Genomic DNA, 11983 nt, shown 5'->3' with positions numbered 1-11983 from the left:
CCAGATTGTCAGCATCAAGTATTGCTGTAGTTTCTTATGCAGAAGCAGCTTCTTTAAGAGGAAAGCAACTCTACATTCCCTCAGAGACACTGATGTCTGCCAGCAATAGACCCACATCTCTGCTGGTCCTCAGGACCCGGGCCATAAGACTTAGTTAGGCAGAGTATCAAAGAGTAAGCTGGAAAGCAACCTCTAGTCCCTTTCTGCACAGCCTAGACTCAGTGAGGAAAATCTGGTATTCACTATTTCTGCATACCTTCAACTTCCTCTACAGAAGCATATAGCACTGGGTTGAGCTACAGAATTTTACTCAAAATAATTAGAAGTTGCTTGATAATGGGGAGGGACTTATGTCAGTCACCAGGTGAAAGCAGCTGGCCCCTCAGCCCCAATACTTACTTGTAGCATCTTTGGAGAACAACAGCCTCTTCTCTCCTGTACAGCATAATTTTGAAGATCAAAATCTTTAGCAGCCAGATTTACCCCTCATCTTCCTTTATTTCATCTGGATGCCAAGGATGCACAGAGTACAAAGGCAGAGAAGGCAGCATCTTGAAGCCACCTTATTAATGAAGGATAGGCCTGAAAATGCAGACCTCCTTGAAAGTGGCCTGATCACAGAAAAGCTTCCCTCAAGGCCTTCTGGCAGTACTCTCATTCTACTTGCTTTTGGGGCATACCATTAACAGGGTCCTTGCCTGAATAGATGTGCCACCACATTAAAATGTAGGGGATAGTAGGTCAATCCATAACCGCTTAAAAACTAAGCTAATTGCCACCCAATCCCAAAACTCTTGACTCATGGCATTGCAGCAGATAATCCCATGCTAGTCATGAAAATCCTGAGTTGAAATGGAGTAGTTTGTCATTCATAATCAGTCTCAAAAGCATCCAGCACCATTGAGGAACTTTGCAGTGCAGCAAGGCTATATATATAATATATCTATATATCTATATCCAGTTGTAGTTTAACACTATTCTTCAACTCCCACGAAGTGAACACAGTATTAATCAGAGACTGGCTGGGTGAGATGAGAAAGATGGTTGTGTAGTGAAGGCACTGACTGCGACTCTAGTGAAATGCTTTCCATTCTTGGCTCCAATACTCTAGCAAGGCACTTGTGCCTCAGTCCTTGATCTGTAAAATGAGAATAATGCTCCCTCTACTCCCACTGGAAAGCTGAGAATAAATCCACTGTATCTGAGATTTTCAGAGGGTACTGTGAAGGGAAGCATGCAAGTAATGAGATAGAAACTGTAAATATTCTATGTATTGAAGAGGAACTTGCTTCTTCAGACCCTGCTAACCAATTGCATTTTTGATCACAAAAAAATCCCCAAACCATATCCTGTCCTATTTGTGAATGGAGGGCAAGTCTTCATCTCTACCCCCCCAACAGGCTACTTTGTTTCTCCCAAATTTGATCACTCCTACTTCTAAATTAGGGAGGCATGCAAGGATTAAATGGATTGTTGATGCTAAGTGTAGGTCTTTGTTCCTTTGCAGGCCTTCAAAAGTACCTTTAACTTCTCCCCCCATGATGAAATGTGGAGTCAGAGGCTGAGCATAAAAATAAAACAGGGACTTTTAGGGACTCTAGTGTTTAGATTCATCATACATCCTATGAAGAAAAAAGTGATACTTCACATTAATGGAATTACACTCAGAGGAAACTTTTCTTTAAAATTGCCTGCATCCGATCTGAACACATTTTAATTGACTTACATCTCAACCTAAAATCAGAATTGTCTTCCGGATATGAACTGAGTTCTACTGGTAGCAGTACAGAAACTGTGGTTAGTGACTTGAACAAGCTGTCCTTTTAGATTACAAGGAGGTAGTTTGTAGAGAGTTTCAGCAATCAAAACCAGGCTGTCCCCTATGGTGTCTATTGTATGCCATACAGGAACAGAGCTTGTGTTCAAAATGTGTCAGTTTTATTCTTTTTTGCCCCAGCAGACTGAAAGTTCCAGAAACTTACTAGGAACTATACAGAATATGAAGGTTTATTTCAAAAGAATACATTTGCAAGAATACACATAGATGCACTCAATGTAACAGTACCTTCTGCAAAAATAGGTTACATAATACCCAGAAATGCAAGAAAACCACCTTATTCTCTACAAATTAGAAAGCAGGTTTTATAGCCTGAACAACCTTCAAAATGGAGGTTACTGTTGTGTATGTTCTGTTCTATGGAGCTAACTTTAAAGCGTGACACCACAGAGCTAATGCTGGTAAATTAAACTACTAGCACACAGCTGCAAACTATTCCATTATATTTATACAGTGTTAACAAATATTTTGGTTCCAATTTGTTTTGCAGAGCTCTAGTGCCGCAGGGAAAATGCTTATCAAAGATACACAAAAACTATCCAAAATTACAACGCAACTATTAAAAATGCCTCCAAAATTGAGAGGAAAAAAGTAATCATGTTAAAATTAAAAAAAAATTGAACAGGATTTCCAGACAAGACTTCCTGTTTGTATCAGGTAAAGTTTAGAAGAGATTTCAATAAGTTATCTTGAAACCAAGCAGCTGTGGATCCTAGAATCTTCGTGGAGGTCCACCCTTAAACGGCTTAAATCCTGAGCCACTTCCCCTCTGCATGGAATTGCCTGTGATCTGTACAACTCTATTAATTGGTGAAGAGTTACTGGAAACAAAGGTTTAAAAAAAAAGTGTTAAAGGGTATTCTGAGTGGAAGTTTTATGAGTGTCAAATGTGTGTGTGAATAGTACTAAATACTTATGTAACTCAATTGTGGAACAGAACTGTAAAACCTCAGGAGAGGCTTGGTACAACATAATGAAAGCTTTCCTGACAAAGAGGAAGTTACACACTTTACAGCAGAATACACTGATGCAGCTGAACACTGCTGCTATTGAATAACTGCTAGTAGCAGTGCAGGGAATACTCTGCACTGTTATGTAAATGATCCAGATTCATGACTAAGCCAGCTCAGCTCATGGGAAAGATGAGTTTCATGTTGTGCAGCAGCGACCCCTTCAACCGATTAAGTGGCGTTGATTGGTTCTCATCCAGAAGGATTATGGTCGCAATGAAGAGCTTTGAGAGCTCAACAATGGGGAACCAGGGGAAAGGAGCGTTTTTTGTACCTTGTATGTGGAGACATCATGCCACCTCCTCCACGGCCATCTCCCATTCTCCTTGCATCATGATACCCACTTCCTTGAGAACTAGGTCCATGCCATTCTTTTCTTGGTCCAGTTTCACGACTATGGCGTTCAACAACATGTCTATCTTCATTATAATGCTGGCAAAATATACAGTGATTTACAGCAAGTCTGAAATGGTCACATGGCTTAAACTGCAATGTTTTGAGTTATTTGAAAGAAGTTACATATTTTATACAATGATTTTGGATTCTCTCCAATATACTTATGATGGAATTTACCCATTTCTCAACTCAGTGTTTAAAGGTAAAAATCACTTTACAAATTCAACAATTAGAACTAGCATTTCTGAATCTGATCCTCTTGTTTCAAAATAAGATTTTTAACAATGCTAATATGGGAGCTCCTTTGTGGAAGTGTTTCTGTGCAGCTTTAATTTCTGGAAGGTGGCCTGGTTCCATGGAGTGGGAAATCAAGGAACCTGGACGCTATAACCAGCTCTGATACGGATATATTTTGTGACAGTGGACTAGTAACTTCACACCCTCCATCAGTTTCCCCACTTGGAGAACAGCAATAATTATACTTCCCCTTTTTGTAGGATAGTTAATGTAATCAACAGATAGAGAAGAAATTGAGTCTTAGAGTTTCTTGGTTAGCCAGTGTCACTAGCAAGATTGTCACTACAGACTAAAGTGCCAGCAAGGCCAAGATTAGAACTCCAATTGTTCTTGGGATTTTTGTTGTTGTTACCGAACACTTTAGAAAGTGGGGTACATAATTATCTGAGACAGCATGCTAAGACTGCACTGTATTCCAGTTAAACTACTCTCCCACCAGTTGATGTGGTATCAGTGGTTATAACAGAATCTACATCCATCATTCTGATTCACCTGAAGCACATTAGATCACCAAGAGAAGTAACAGATACTCACTTCTTGGATATTTAATGGAAAGAAACACATTACCCTTTAGAACTGCACAGCAAGATGGGTATAGTGCTGCACAGCAGTATAAATACTATAAGTATAGGGTTAGCTCATTCTTCAATAGTTTCAGTAAACACTAAACAGTTATAGAGCAGTAAAGATACTTACTTGTCCTCCGCTTCCTCTTTCTCCCATGACTCCCCGTTCTCCCTCCCTGCTTCCATAACCAGAAGCACTGCTACGGCTACCGGGAGCGGCACTTCTCACGTGTCCAGACACCTCTCTTCCTGATCTTTCTGGTCTCTCTCCTCTGTAAGAGAATTATCTAGTCAAATTTTTCTTTTATTGGCACAAGGCAGTAGCTGGTAATACCTTTGTGTGGAGGCTAGACAGCATCCAATTTTCTGTATATTTTGGGTTCTTAGGAAGTTACTTGCAAGTCACTAAGCAGCAATTTATAGGTCTGAATAGTTAATTCATCTCAAAAATTGCTAATAAAAATAGGATGCATCCTACATTCTCTCATCAAGAGTGACTTACCACACTACTACTATGCATGCCCAAGAACAGCATGGCAGAAAGCAAGAACAACAAACAACACATGGAGTCTTCGGTCTTACAACACAATTCCGAGGAACCAACTGTGCTGTAAGCCGAAACATTGTAAGTTGAACCCGCTTTTCCCAAAGGAATCAATGGTATGAAGGGCAGATTGGTTCCTGGACCATGGCTTGATACACCATTTTCACCACAATAACCCAGACTTTTGTACTAAAACATAGATGACTAATGTTGCATCATCAGTGTATTTACTGTACATTGTATTTTGTAAACAGCATTCAAACAAACTCACATATGCTACTCAGAATGCTGGCAACACAGGCACAGAAAGCCAGGGAGAACAGCACACATGCTGAGCCTCAGCCAATCACTGTTCAAGCTTTCTGACTGGCTCCTGGCCGGGCTCAGCCAATCAAAAATAAACAGCAACCCGACCCAGCAACAAGCTACACTGATGCCTGGAGGCCAATCAGAAACGACCCCTTCCAGCTCCACACCAGTATAATGCAACCAGGAAGTAATTTCAAGTGAACTTTGTGCAAATTGACAGGTTTCAGAGTAAAAGCCATGTTAGTCTGAATTCGCAAAAAGAAAAGGAGGACTTGTGGCACCTTAGAGACTAAGCAATTTATTTGAGCATGAGCTTTCGTGACATCCGATGAAGTGAGCTGTAGCTCACGAAAGCTTATGCTCAAATAAATTGGTTAGTCTCCAAGGTGCCACAAGTCCTCCTTTTCTTTTTGTGCAAATTGAGCATCCTAAGGGCTAAGCGAGTGTTGTAAGGGTGGAACGGGCAGTCAATTGAAAAGCGTTGTAAGGGCATCTGACGTAAGTCGGATGTCATAAGTCCAAGGATTCCCTGTACAGTCAAGGTTATGGCAGACAACATGAACAGAATGCAAGTTCTAAACTGTGCCATTCTGATTATCTACTTTGTTTTTTAAAGCAAATTCTCCAGTTAACATTGATACTATAAATTGGTTTTATTAAAATCACTAGCAATACAGCTTTGTCTAATATCCAGACGACTATACCTGGCATCCCGTTTGTCTGTGCTTATGCCTCCCTCGTTCTTCCAATTAGTTTGTCTAGGTGGATTTGAACCAGTTTCTCTTGGATGACGACCATGTGATATTTCTGGCCTATCATGAATTATCACTGTTCTTCTCTCATCTCTGTCTCCTCGCACTTCTCGTCTGTCAGTATCTCGAAGTTCATTTCTTGGTTGTGGGGGTTCATTTCTTCTGGACTCACTGAAATTCTTAGGATACCTCTCAAACCCAGGCTCCTCTCTTCGCGCTGTCGGGCGTGTCTTTTTTCCTTCACTTTGATTTACAAAGCGTTCTCGCCTGTACAAATTGGAGGGCAGGACAGGTTATTTGGAGGTCCCTTCCAACCCTGATATTCTATGATTCTATTTGCTCAATCCACTAACTTCAGCTAGAACACCAGTTGCTTCCTTATCTAGTTCAGTCAATTTAGTAGCTATGTACATGAAAGTACCAAAGTGTGAACACCTACACTTATTGTACTTGTATAAACTGTTACGAGATTCAACTCACAGCAGGTCTCATTAATTCCTGTAATGAGAACACTGTTACAGAAACACCTTTCCAGAATTATGAAATGGACTGGATAAACCAGAGAGCCAACTGAAAAAAGTATAAAATCAGTCTGTATGAATTTTACCAAAAAGTTTGGAAAAAAGTCTGTTTGGGCAAATGTTGCCATTTAGCCACATATTACATCAATATCTTATCTAGACTGCCATGAAAATGTAGCTCTATTAGCCTACTATAAATACTAGACACACTTCTCAGTGTTCTGTTTTTAAATGCTGAACGCAAACATCAAGCCTTATTAAAGCTATTTCCCTCTGTATCTGTCTTAAGGACTGAAGAGTAGAAATCTCAAACAGTTCCCTGAGTCCCAAGCGGGTCTCCAGTACCTCTTAAAAGTAAAAATCTTAGTAATTATTGTCTGAAAACATACCTTTCAAAAGAGGATGATGGCACGGATGAACCCTCTGGGTATCGCCCCCTTTCTCTGTGGTCAAAGTCATTAAACCTATTCTGCTGGCGACTGTAATCAGAACCATGACTAAAGCGTGCATCTGTATCCAAGGACATCTTTTTATTCTCATTCCAGTAGGGATCATCCCGCCTTTAGAAACAGACATTTTAAACGAATATTTTACAACAAGTTACAATATTTGAATTGTAGCCTTTTTACTATAGTACAGAAGAGGTTAAAAGTTTTCTTCAAAGTGAGTCTGTCCATTATTTAGTCTTCAAGTCGTCTCCAACTCCTGCAACACATGCTTAGAACTGATCATTTGTTCCAATTTTTCATCAGTGAATTTGATAAATGCACAACTTAATTCATTGGTTTCTGATGGTCATTTTAGAACAAAAAAGTCTAGAACACCTGATAGTATTTTAGAACCAAGAATATCTGTCCACTTCAGGCAGTCTGAGATAAAATGGAAACTATCTATACAAACATCCGAAACTACTAGTAAGGGCCCACTGTTTGATTCCTGCACAGGATAGGATCTATGACCAGTGAACATCAGTAGAACTTAAGGTAAGAACTTAACTTTCAGACAAAAATTACAAGAGCTAAAATACACTGACATGTGGAGGATAACAGTATGCAGAATGTCCCCGTTAGCCTGGTCACTGGAGACATTAAATCACAGAACTATGAACAGATTTAGTATATTTGCAGGCTCACTAAAGAAAGGCTGTGTGTTCATTAATGTGCAATTAACAGCCTTGAAAACTGAAGTCCTATTTCCCATGAAATACGTACACCATTGATAGCAGTAGCTGTATTTTGACCCATGGGAAAATCATGATCACCTCGATGAGAGAGTGATTTTAGGCGATTCCTTACACACTGTTAAAAATATTAACAATGGTGCCAACTGTAAGAATTTTAGTCCCATTCTTATCTGATAAGTAGTGTTTGACATGGGTCAAACATTTGCCAGCTAGCAACTTTTGTCACTGACCACTCAACTGGGAAGAAACTGATACAGAAATCTAGAAGCCAAAGGCTCTGTATTGCATTATTGATTCACTGAGCCATCCAGCTCCCAGGATCTGAAGTCTTAACACCAAGTGGTAGCAGCTGGAAACTTCCATAACTGTTTAAAATCAGGACAGTAAAACAACACACGTGCACACGTACGTGAGATGCTCTTGTTGGGCCATGAGGACTATCATAAGATATTTCCTTCCTAGTACAGAATTGTCTCTCTCCACAGTTGCATTACATTGATTTAGGCATATTAGTCCAGGGATTCTCAAACTTCACTGCACTGCCACCCCCTTCTAACAAAAATTACTACACAACCCCAGGAGTGGGGACTGACGCCTGAGCCTGCCCAAGCCCCACCACCCCAGGTGAGGGAGCCAAAGCCCAAGCCCCAATGCTCCAGGCGGGGAGGAGGAGGAGGAGAGCAAAGCCCAAGAGCTTCAACCCCAAGTGGAAGGCCTGTAACCTGAGCCCCGCCACCGAGGGCTGAAACCCTTGTGCTTCGGCCTTGGGCTGTGTGGTTCAGGCTTTAGCCCCACACCCCAGCAAGTCTAATGCCAACCCTGGCGATCCCATTGAAACAGGGTCGCAACCCACTTTGGGGTCCTGACCCACAGTTTGAGAACTGATCTATTAGTCCTTAGCAAGTAGGTCAGCAGCACTGGGTACTCAGTTATGGTGGCAAGCGTTCTCTGCATGGACCCACTTAATGATAAACAGAGGTTGTTTGGTGGCATGAGCAACAGATTAGCAAATTGGAAAATACACTACCTGTGATCTACATCACGTGGACGTTTCAAAGAGTTCCTTTTCTCCTGTTCATAACGAAGCTGCTGCTGCTGTCGACGAAGCTCCTCCCTTTCACGAGCAATACGCTCTGCTTCTTTGCGACGCTCCTACCAAAAAAAATAAGGGAGGATTACTATGGAACGAACCCATTAGCTTTGCACTAGAGGCAAATATACAAAAGTTGCTACAAATACAGAATTAATTCCCCACACACAATCAGATCAACTTCAATTTCTGTACTAATACTGGAGAAACTTGCAATACAAAAGAAGTAGTTTTAGACTATTGGGATCTATTAGACATAACTCACTATGTGAAAAAGCAGAGCAACAGGACCTTTGGTATGCCATCTCGTTAACCAAGATTTTGTCACTAGAAAGTTTTATACATTTCTAGTACCAATATGCCCTGAAAGGCATTCATTTTCCGTTTGCAGTAAATTCATAGTTATAGAAGAAATACTTGCAGACTTAAGTTAGATTTATGCAGCCAACAGAATCCTTTAGCCTCTTGATTGTTGACTTCCACCGAGATCTAGACAACTCTCCATATAAGCTACTGAACAGCCAGAGGGAAAGATCACTACTAAACTGTTTACAAGTTATATTTTCTACTTAAAAGAATTACAGCAAATAAAATGGAAAGGATTAAGTTCAATATTGTAACTTGATGTAACACTAAACTTTATGCATACTGGCCTGTACCTGTTCAATACGAATCCGTTCTCTTTCCAAGCGCTCTCGTTCCATTCTTTCCCTCTCCAGTTTTTGTCTTTCAATCTCCAATCGTTCTCTTTCCCTCTGCAAGCGCTCACGTTCCTCACGTTCACGTATGATTCGAATGCGTTCTCTCTCCCGACGCTCTCTCTCAGCAAGTTCTCTTCGCCTACAACATTATTTTTAAAATATGGCTTATAGTGGCTGTTTGAGACTGGTTTCTCCTGTGCAATACTGCCATAGCTGTAGTCAGCAGGTGTTCAATTTGAAAGACATGGCTGCTGGCAGGGCCCTTTTTTTGGAATTCACTTCCTCCTTTGTCCCCAACAGCCCGAACTGGGTAATCTGTATGGCATGCTACAAAGCCCATTTATTTAAGGGGTCATCTGAGGTGTGCGTAGATTTGATGTTGATAGAATGGGGAGTAGGTGTTAGGTTTTTGTTTTGTTTTTTTAATTGGCATCTGTCTGCTGCTACCGTCTGCATTTTGACTCTGCCTGGATGCCAGCCTAGCAAAGCTATATAAAGGTGTGAGTTAGATTCTTTGCTGTGTACAGCTTGTGGCAGCTCCAGCAGAGCTAGAGAATCATTACCAGGGAGCCAGTTACTGCTCCCCCAATTCTGACACTAGCTGGGCCACATGTCAGAGTGCAGCATGCTCCCACTCCTTCCCTTCTCCTCCTCCTCCCTCCCTGCCACACTAGGCTGCAGGGAGGGAGATGTAGGAACCTGCTGTATCAGCTCTACACCTGCTGGAAATCCCCACACCCACAGGACTGCAACCAGGTAACTCCTGAGTTGTTTCTGCTCCTTCTGCAGAGCATGACCCACATAGAGGGAGCAGAACAAAGCAGAGTATCTACCCAGCTTCAAAGTAGGACAGATTGGCCTGCTGGAGGCAAAAATACCAATCCCATATCATGCCCCCTTGTCATTAAGGTGTAATTACTGAATTAGCTATTTCTAGTCACGCCTATTACAATCAATTGGACTAACGATGTCAATAATTTAAAGAAATAGATCGATCACATGTAAGGAAGGACATACCACAGACAGTTATGAAATACATATCCCTGTTATTCTACTCTATGGACACTAATTTCCGACTTTTTGCATCAAATTTGGACTTCAGATATGAGAAGTATTTTCATACTAATTTGAAAGTAGAGCGTGGTGTTTGAGGAAAAAGCTTGATGAACTGCCCTATGATCAGATTTCTAAAAGTAATTTTACCCAATTAAATCTTAAAAAGTGGTCTAAGATGAAACAAAAAATTTTGATCACTACCTTCGGAGCTCAACTGCTCGACGTATTCGTTCCAATCGAACCATGTGCTCCCGCATTCTTTGTTCCTTCATTTTCTCAAAAGGCAAGATATCCTTTCTGCCTCTGTACTCCCTGAACTTCATTTTATCTTGAATGAAACGCTCTTTGTTCCTTAGCACCGGTGGCTGTTAACAGAAATTCCAGTTATTTCAAAAGTCACATGGTACTAGGGAGATTTCTGGATACTATACTAGTTTACAATATTACAACCTCGAGAACTAGTTAGCGTATCAACAGGGCTGTCCATCTTAGACTATTTTGAAACTAACAACTATCTGCAGATAGTTACTTGCCTATTAATTGATGATAAAGTGGTTAGAAAGTAATATGGAGACAGACAAGGATTATGTGTCAAGTTTAGAGAGATACTTACTTTATCAAACCTTCCCCTTCTCACTGTCCTAGTGTGACCCTGGTCTCCTTTTGTTTGGTCTAGAACTACCATCTGACCTGGACTTTTTCCACCTAAGAAAAATGGTTTAACATAAGCATGAATTAAAGTGGTTTTGATTTAACACTACAGTTACAAATGAAAATAACCACATTTTAAGATGGTCATCTGCCTACTCTGGAAACGGATTTCAGAGTAGCCGTGTTAGTCTGTATTCGCAAAAAGAAAAAGGAGTACTTGTGGCACCTTAGAGACTAACCAATTTATCTGAGCATCAGCTTTTGTGAGCTACAGCTCACTTCATCGGATGTCGATGAAGTGAGCTGTAACTCACAAAAGCTGACGCTCAAATATATTGGTTAGTCTCTAAGGTGCCACAAGTACTCCTTTTCTTTCTACTCTGGAAAGTTTACTTGCTGAAATGCATGATATGAATCTTAAAAATTAAGATGACTAATGATAGGACAGGTATGTCAATACATATCTGTGTAATAAACAAGAATACAAAAATCTAGTAGTTTATATGACAGCACTGGAATGACTTTCTAACTCAGCAATGACGACCCTATTACTGAAGGTTTTAAGGAAACAAGGTTTTAGGATTTATATGCAGTGGCATCTTGGGTATTATCTGCTGCCGTAAAAGCAAATGAAAAGATGAAAACAGAGGCAATGAGAAAAAAAGCTATATTGCATACTTATTCGTTTCTTGTCTTCAGTTTTTTTAGTGGATTCTTGATTAGGGCCACTTGATCCATTATCATTCTTCTCATCTTTACCTTCAGTTTTCTTAGCTTCTTTACTTTCTTTTTTCTCAGATTTGTCAGATTTCTTCTCTTCTTTTTTGGCTGACTGAGTTCTTGTTAAAAAGGACACAAAGAGAGACAGTGAGAAAGGTTTGGTTATATAGTTTCAGTACACATCATTTTGTTTGGACAGTCCATCAAACCAGAAGATGCAAAGCAAGCTCTTACTTGCTCGTTTTATCAATTGATGCAGTCTTCTTATCCCCCATGTTTCTACCAGAACCGGATTTCTCATCAATTTCTTTCTTCAGCTCTTTCTTGGAAGGATCACCTTTTACCTACAT

General features: G+C 40.4%; 1 protein-coding gene across 2 annotated transcripts in view; it reads right to left on the bottom strand.

Moving 5' to 3' along the window:
- Positions 1-1916: 1916 nt before the first annotated feature.
- Positions 1917-11983, bottom strand: part of SLTM (SAFB like transcription modulator) — a 28892-nt gene continuing 18825 nt past the window's right edge. For both annotated transcript variants that reach the window (XM_084641189.1, XM_084641190.1), the window contains 11 exons: positions 11868-11977; positions 11592-11752; positions 10876-10967; positions 10464-10627; positions 9165-9345; positions 8443-8567; positions 6622-6792; positions 5664-5978; positions 4237-4378; positions 3122-3279; positions 1917-2658 (listed from right to left, as the gene is read on the bottom strand). In XM_084641189.1, coding sequence (XP_084497315.1) covers positions 2550-2658; positions 3122-3279; positions 4237-4378; positions 5664-5978; positions 6622-6792; positions 8443-8567; positions 9165-9345; positions 10464-10627; positions 10876-10967; positions 11592-11752; positions 11868-11977 — 1728 coding nt within the window. In that variant the 3' untranslated portion in view covers positions 1917-2549. The remainder of the gene's footprint in view (positions 2659-3121; positions 3280-4236; positions 4379-5663; positions 5979-6621; positions 6793-8442; positions 8568-9164; positions 9346-10463; positions 10628-10875; positions 10968-11591; positions 11753-11867; positions 11978-11983) is intronic.

Source organism: Lepidochelys olivacea, assembly GCF_965140295.1.
Source record: "Lepidochelys olivacea isolate rLepOli2 genome assembly, chromosome: 10".
Taxonomy (NCBI): domain Eukaryota; kingdom Metazoa; phylum Chordata; order Testudines; family Cheloniidae; genus Lepidochelys; species Lepidochelys olivacea.
The sequence above is the reverse complement of the archived record's forward strand: the minus strand, read 5'-3'. Positions and strand labels throughout refer to the sequence as shown.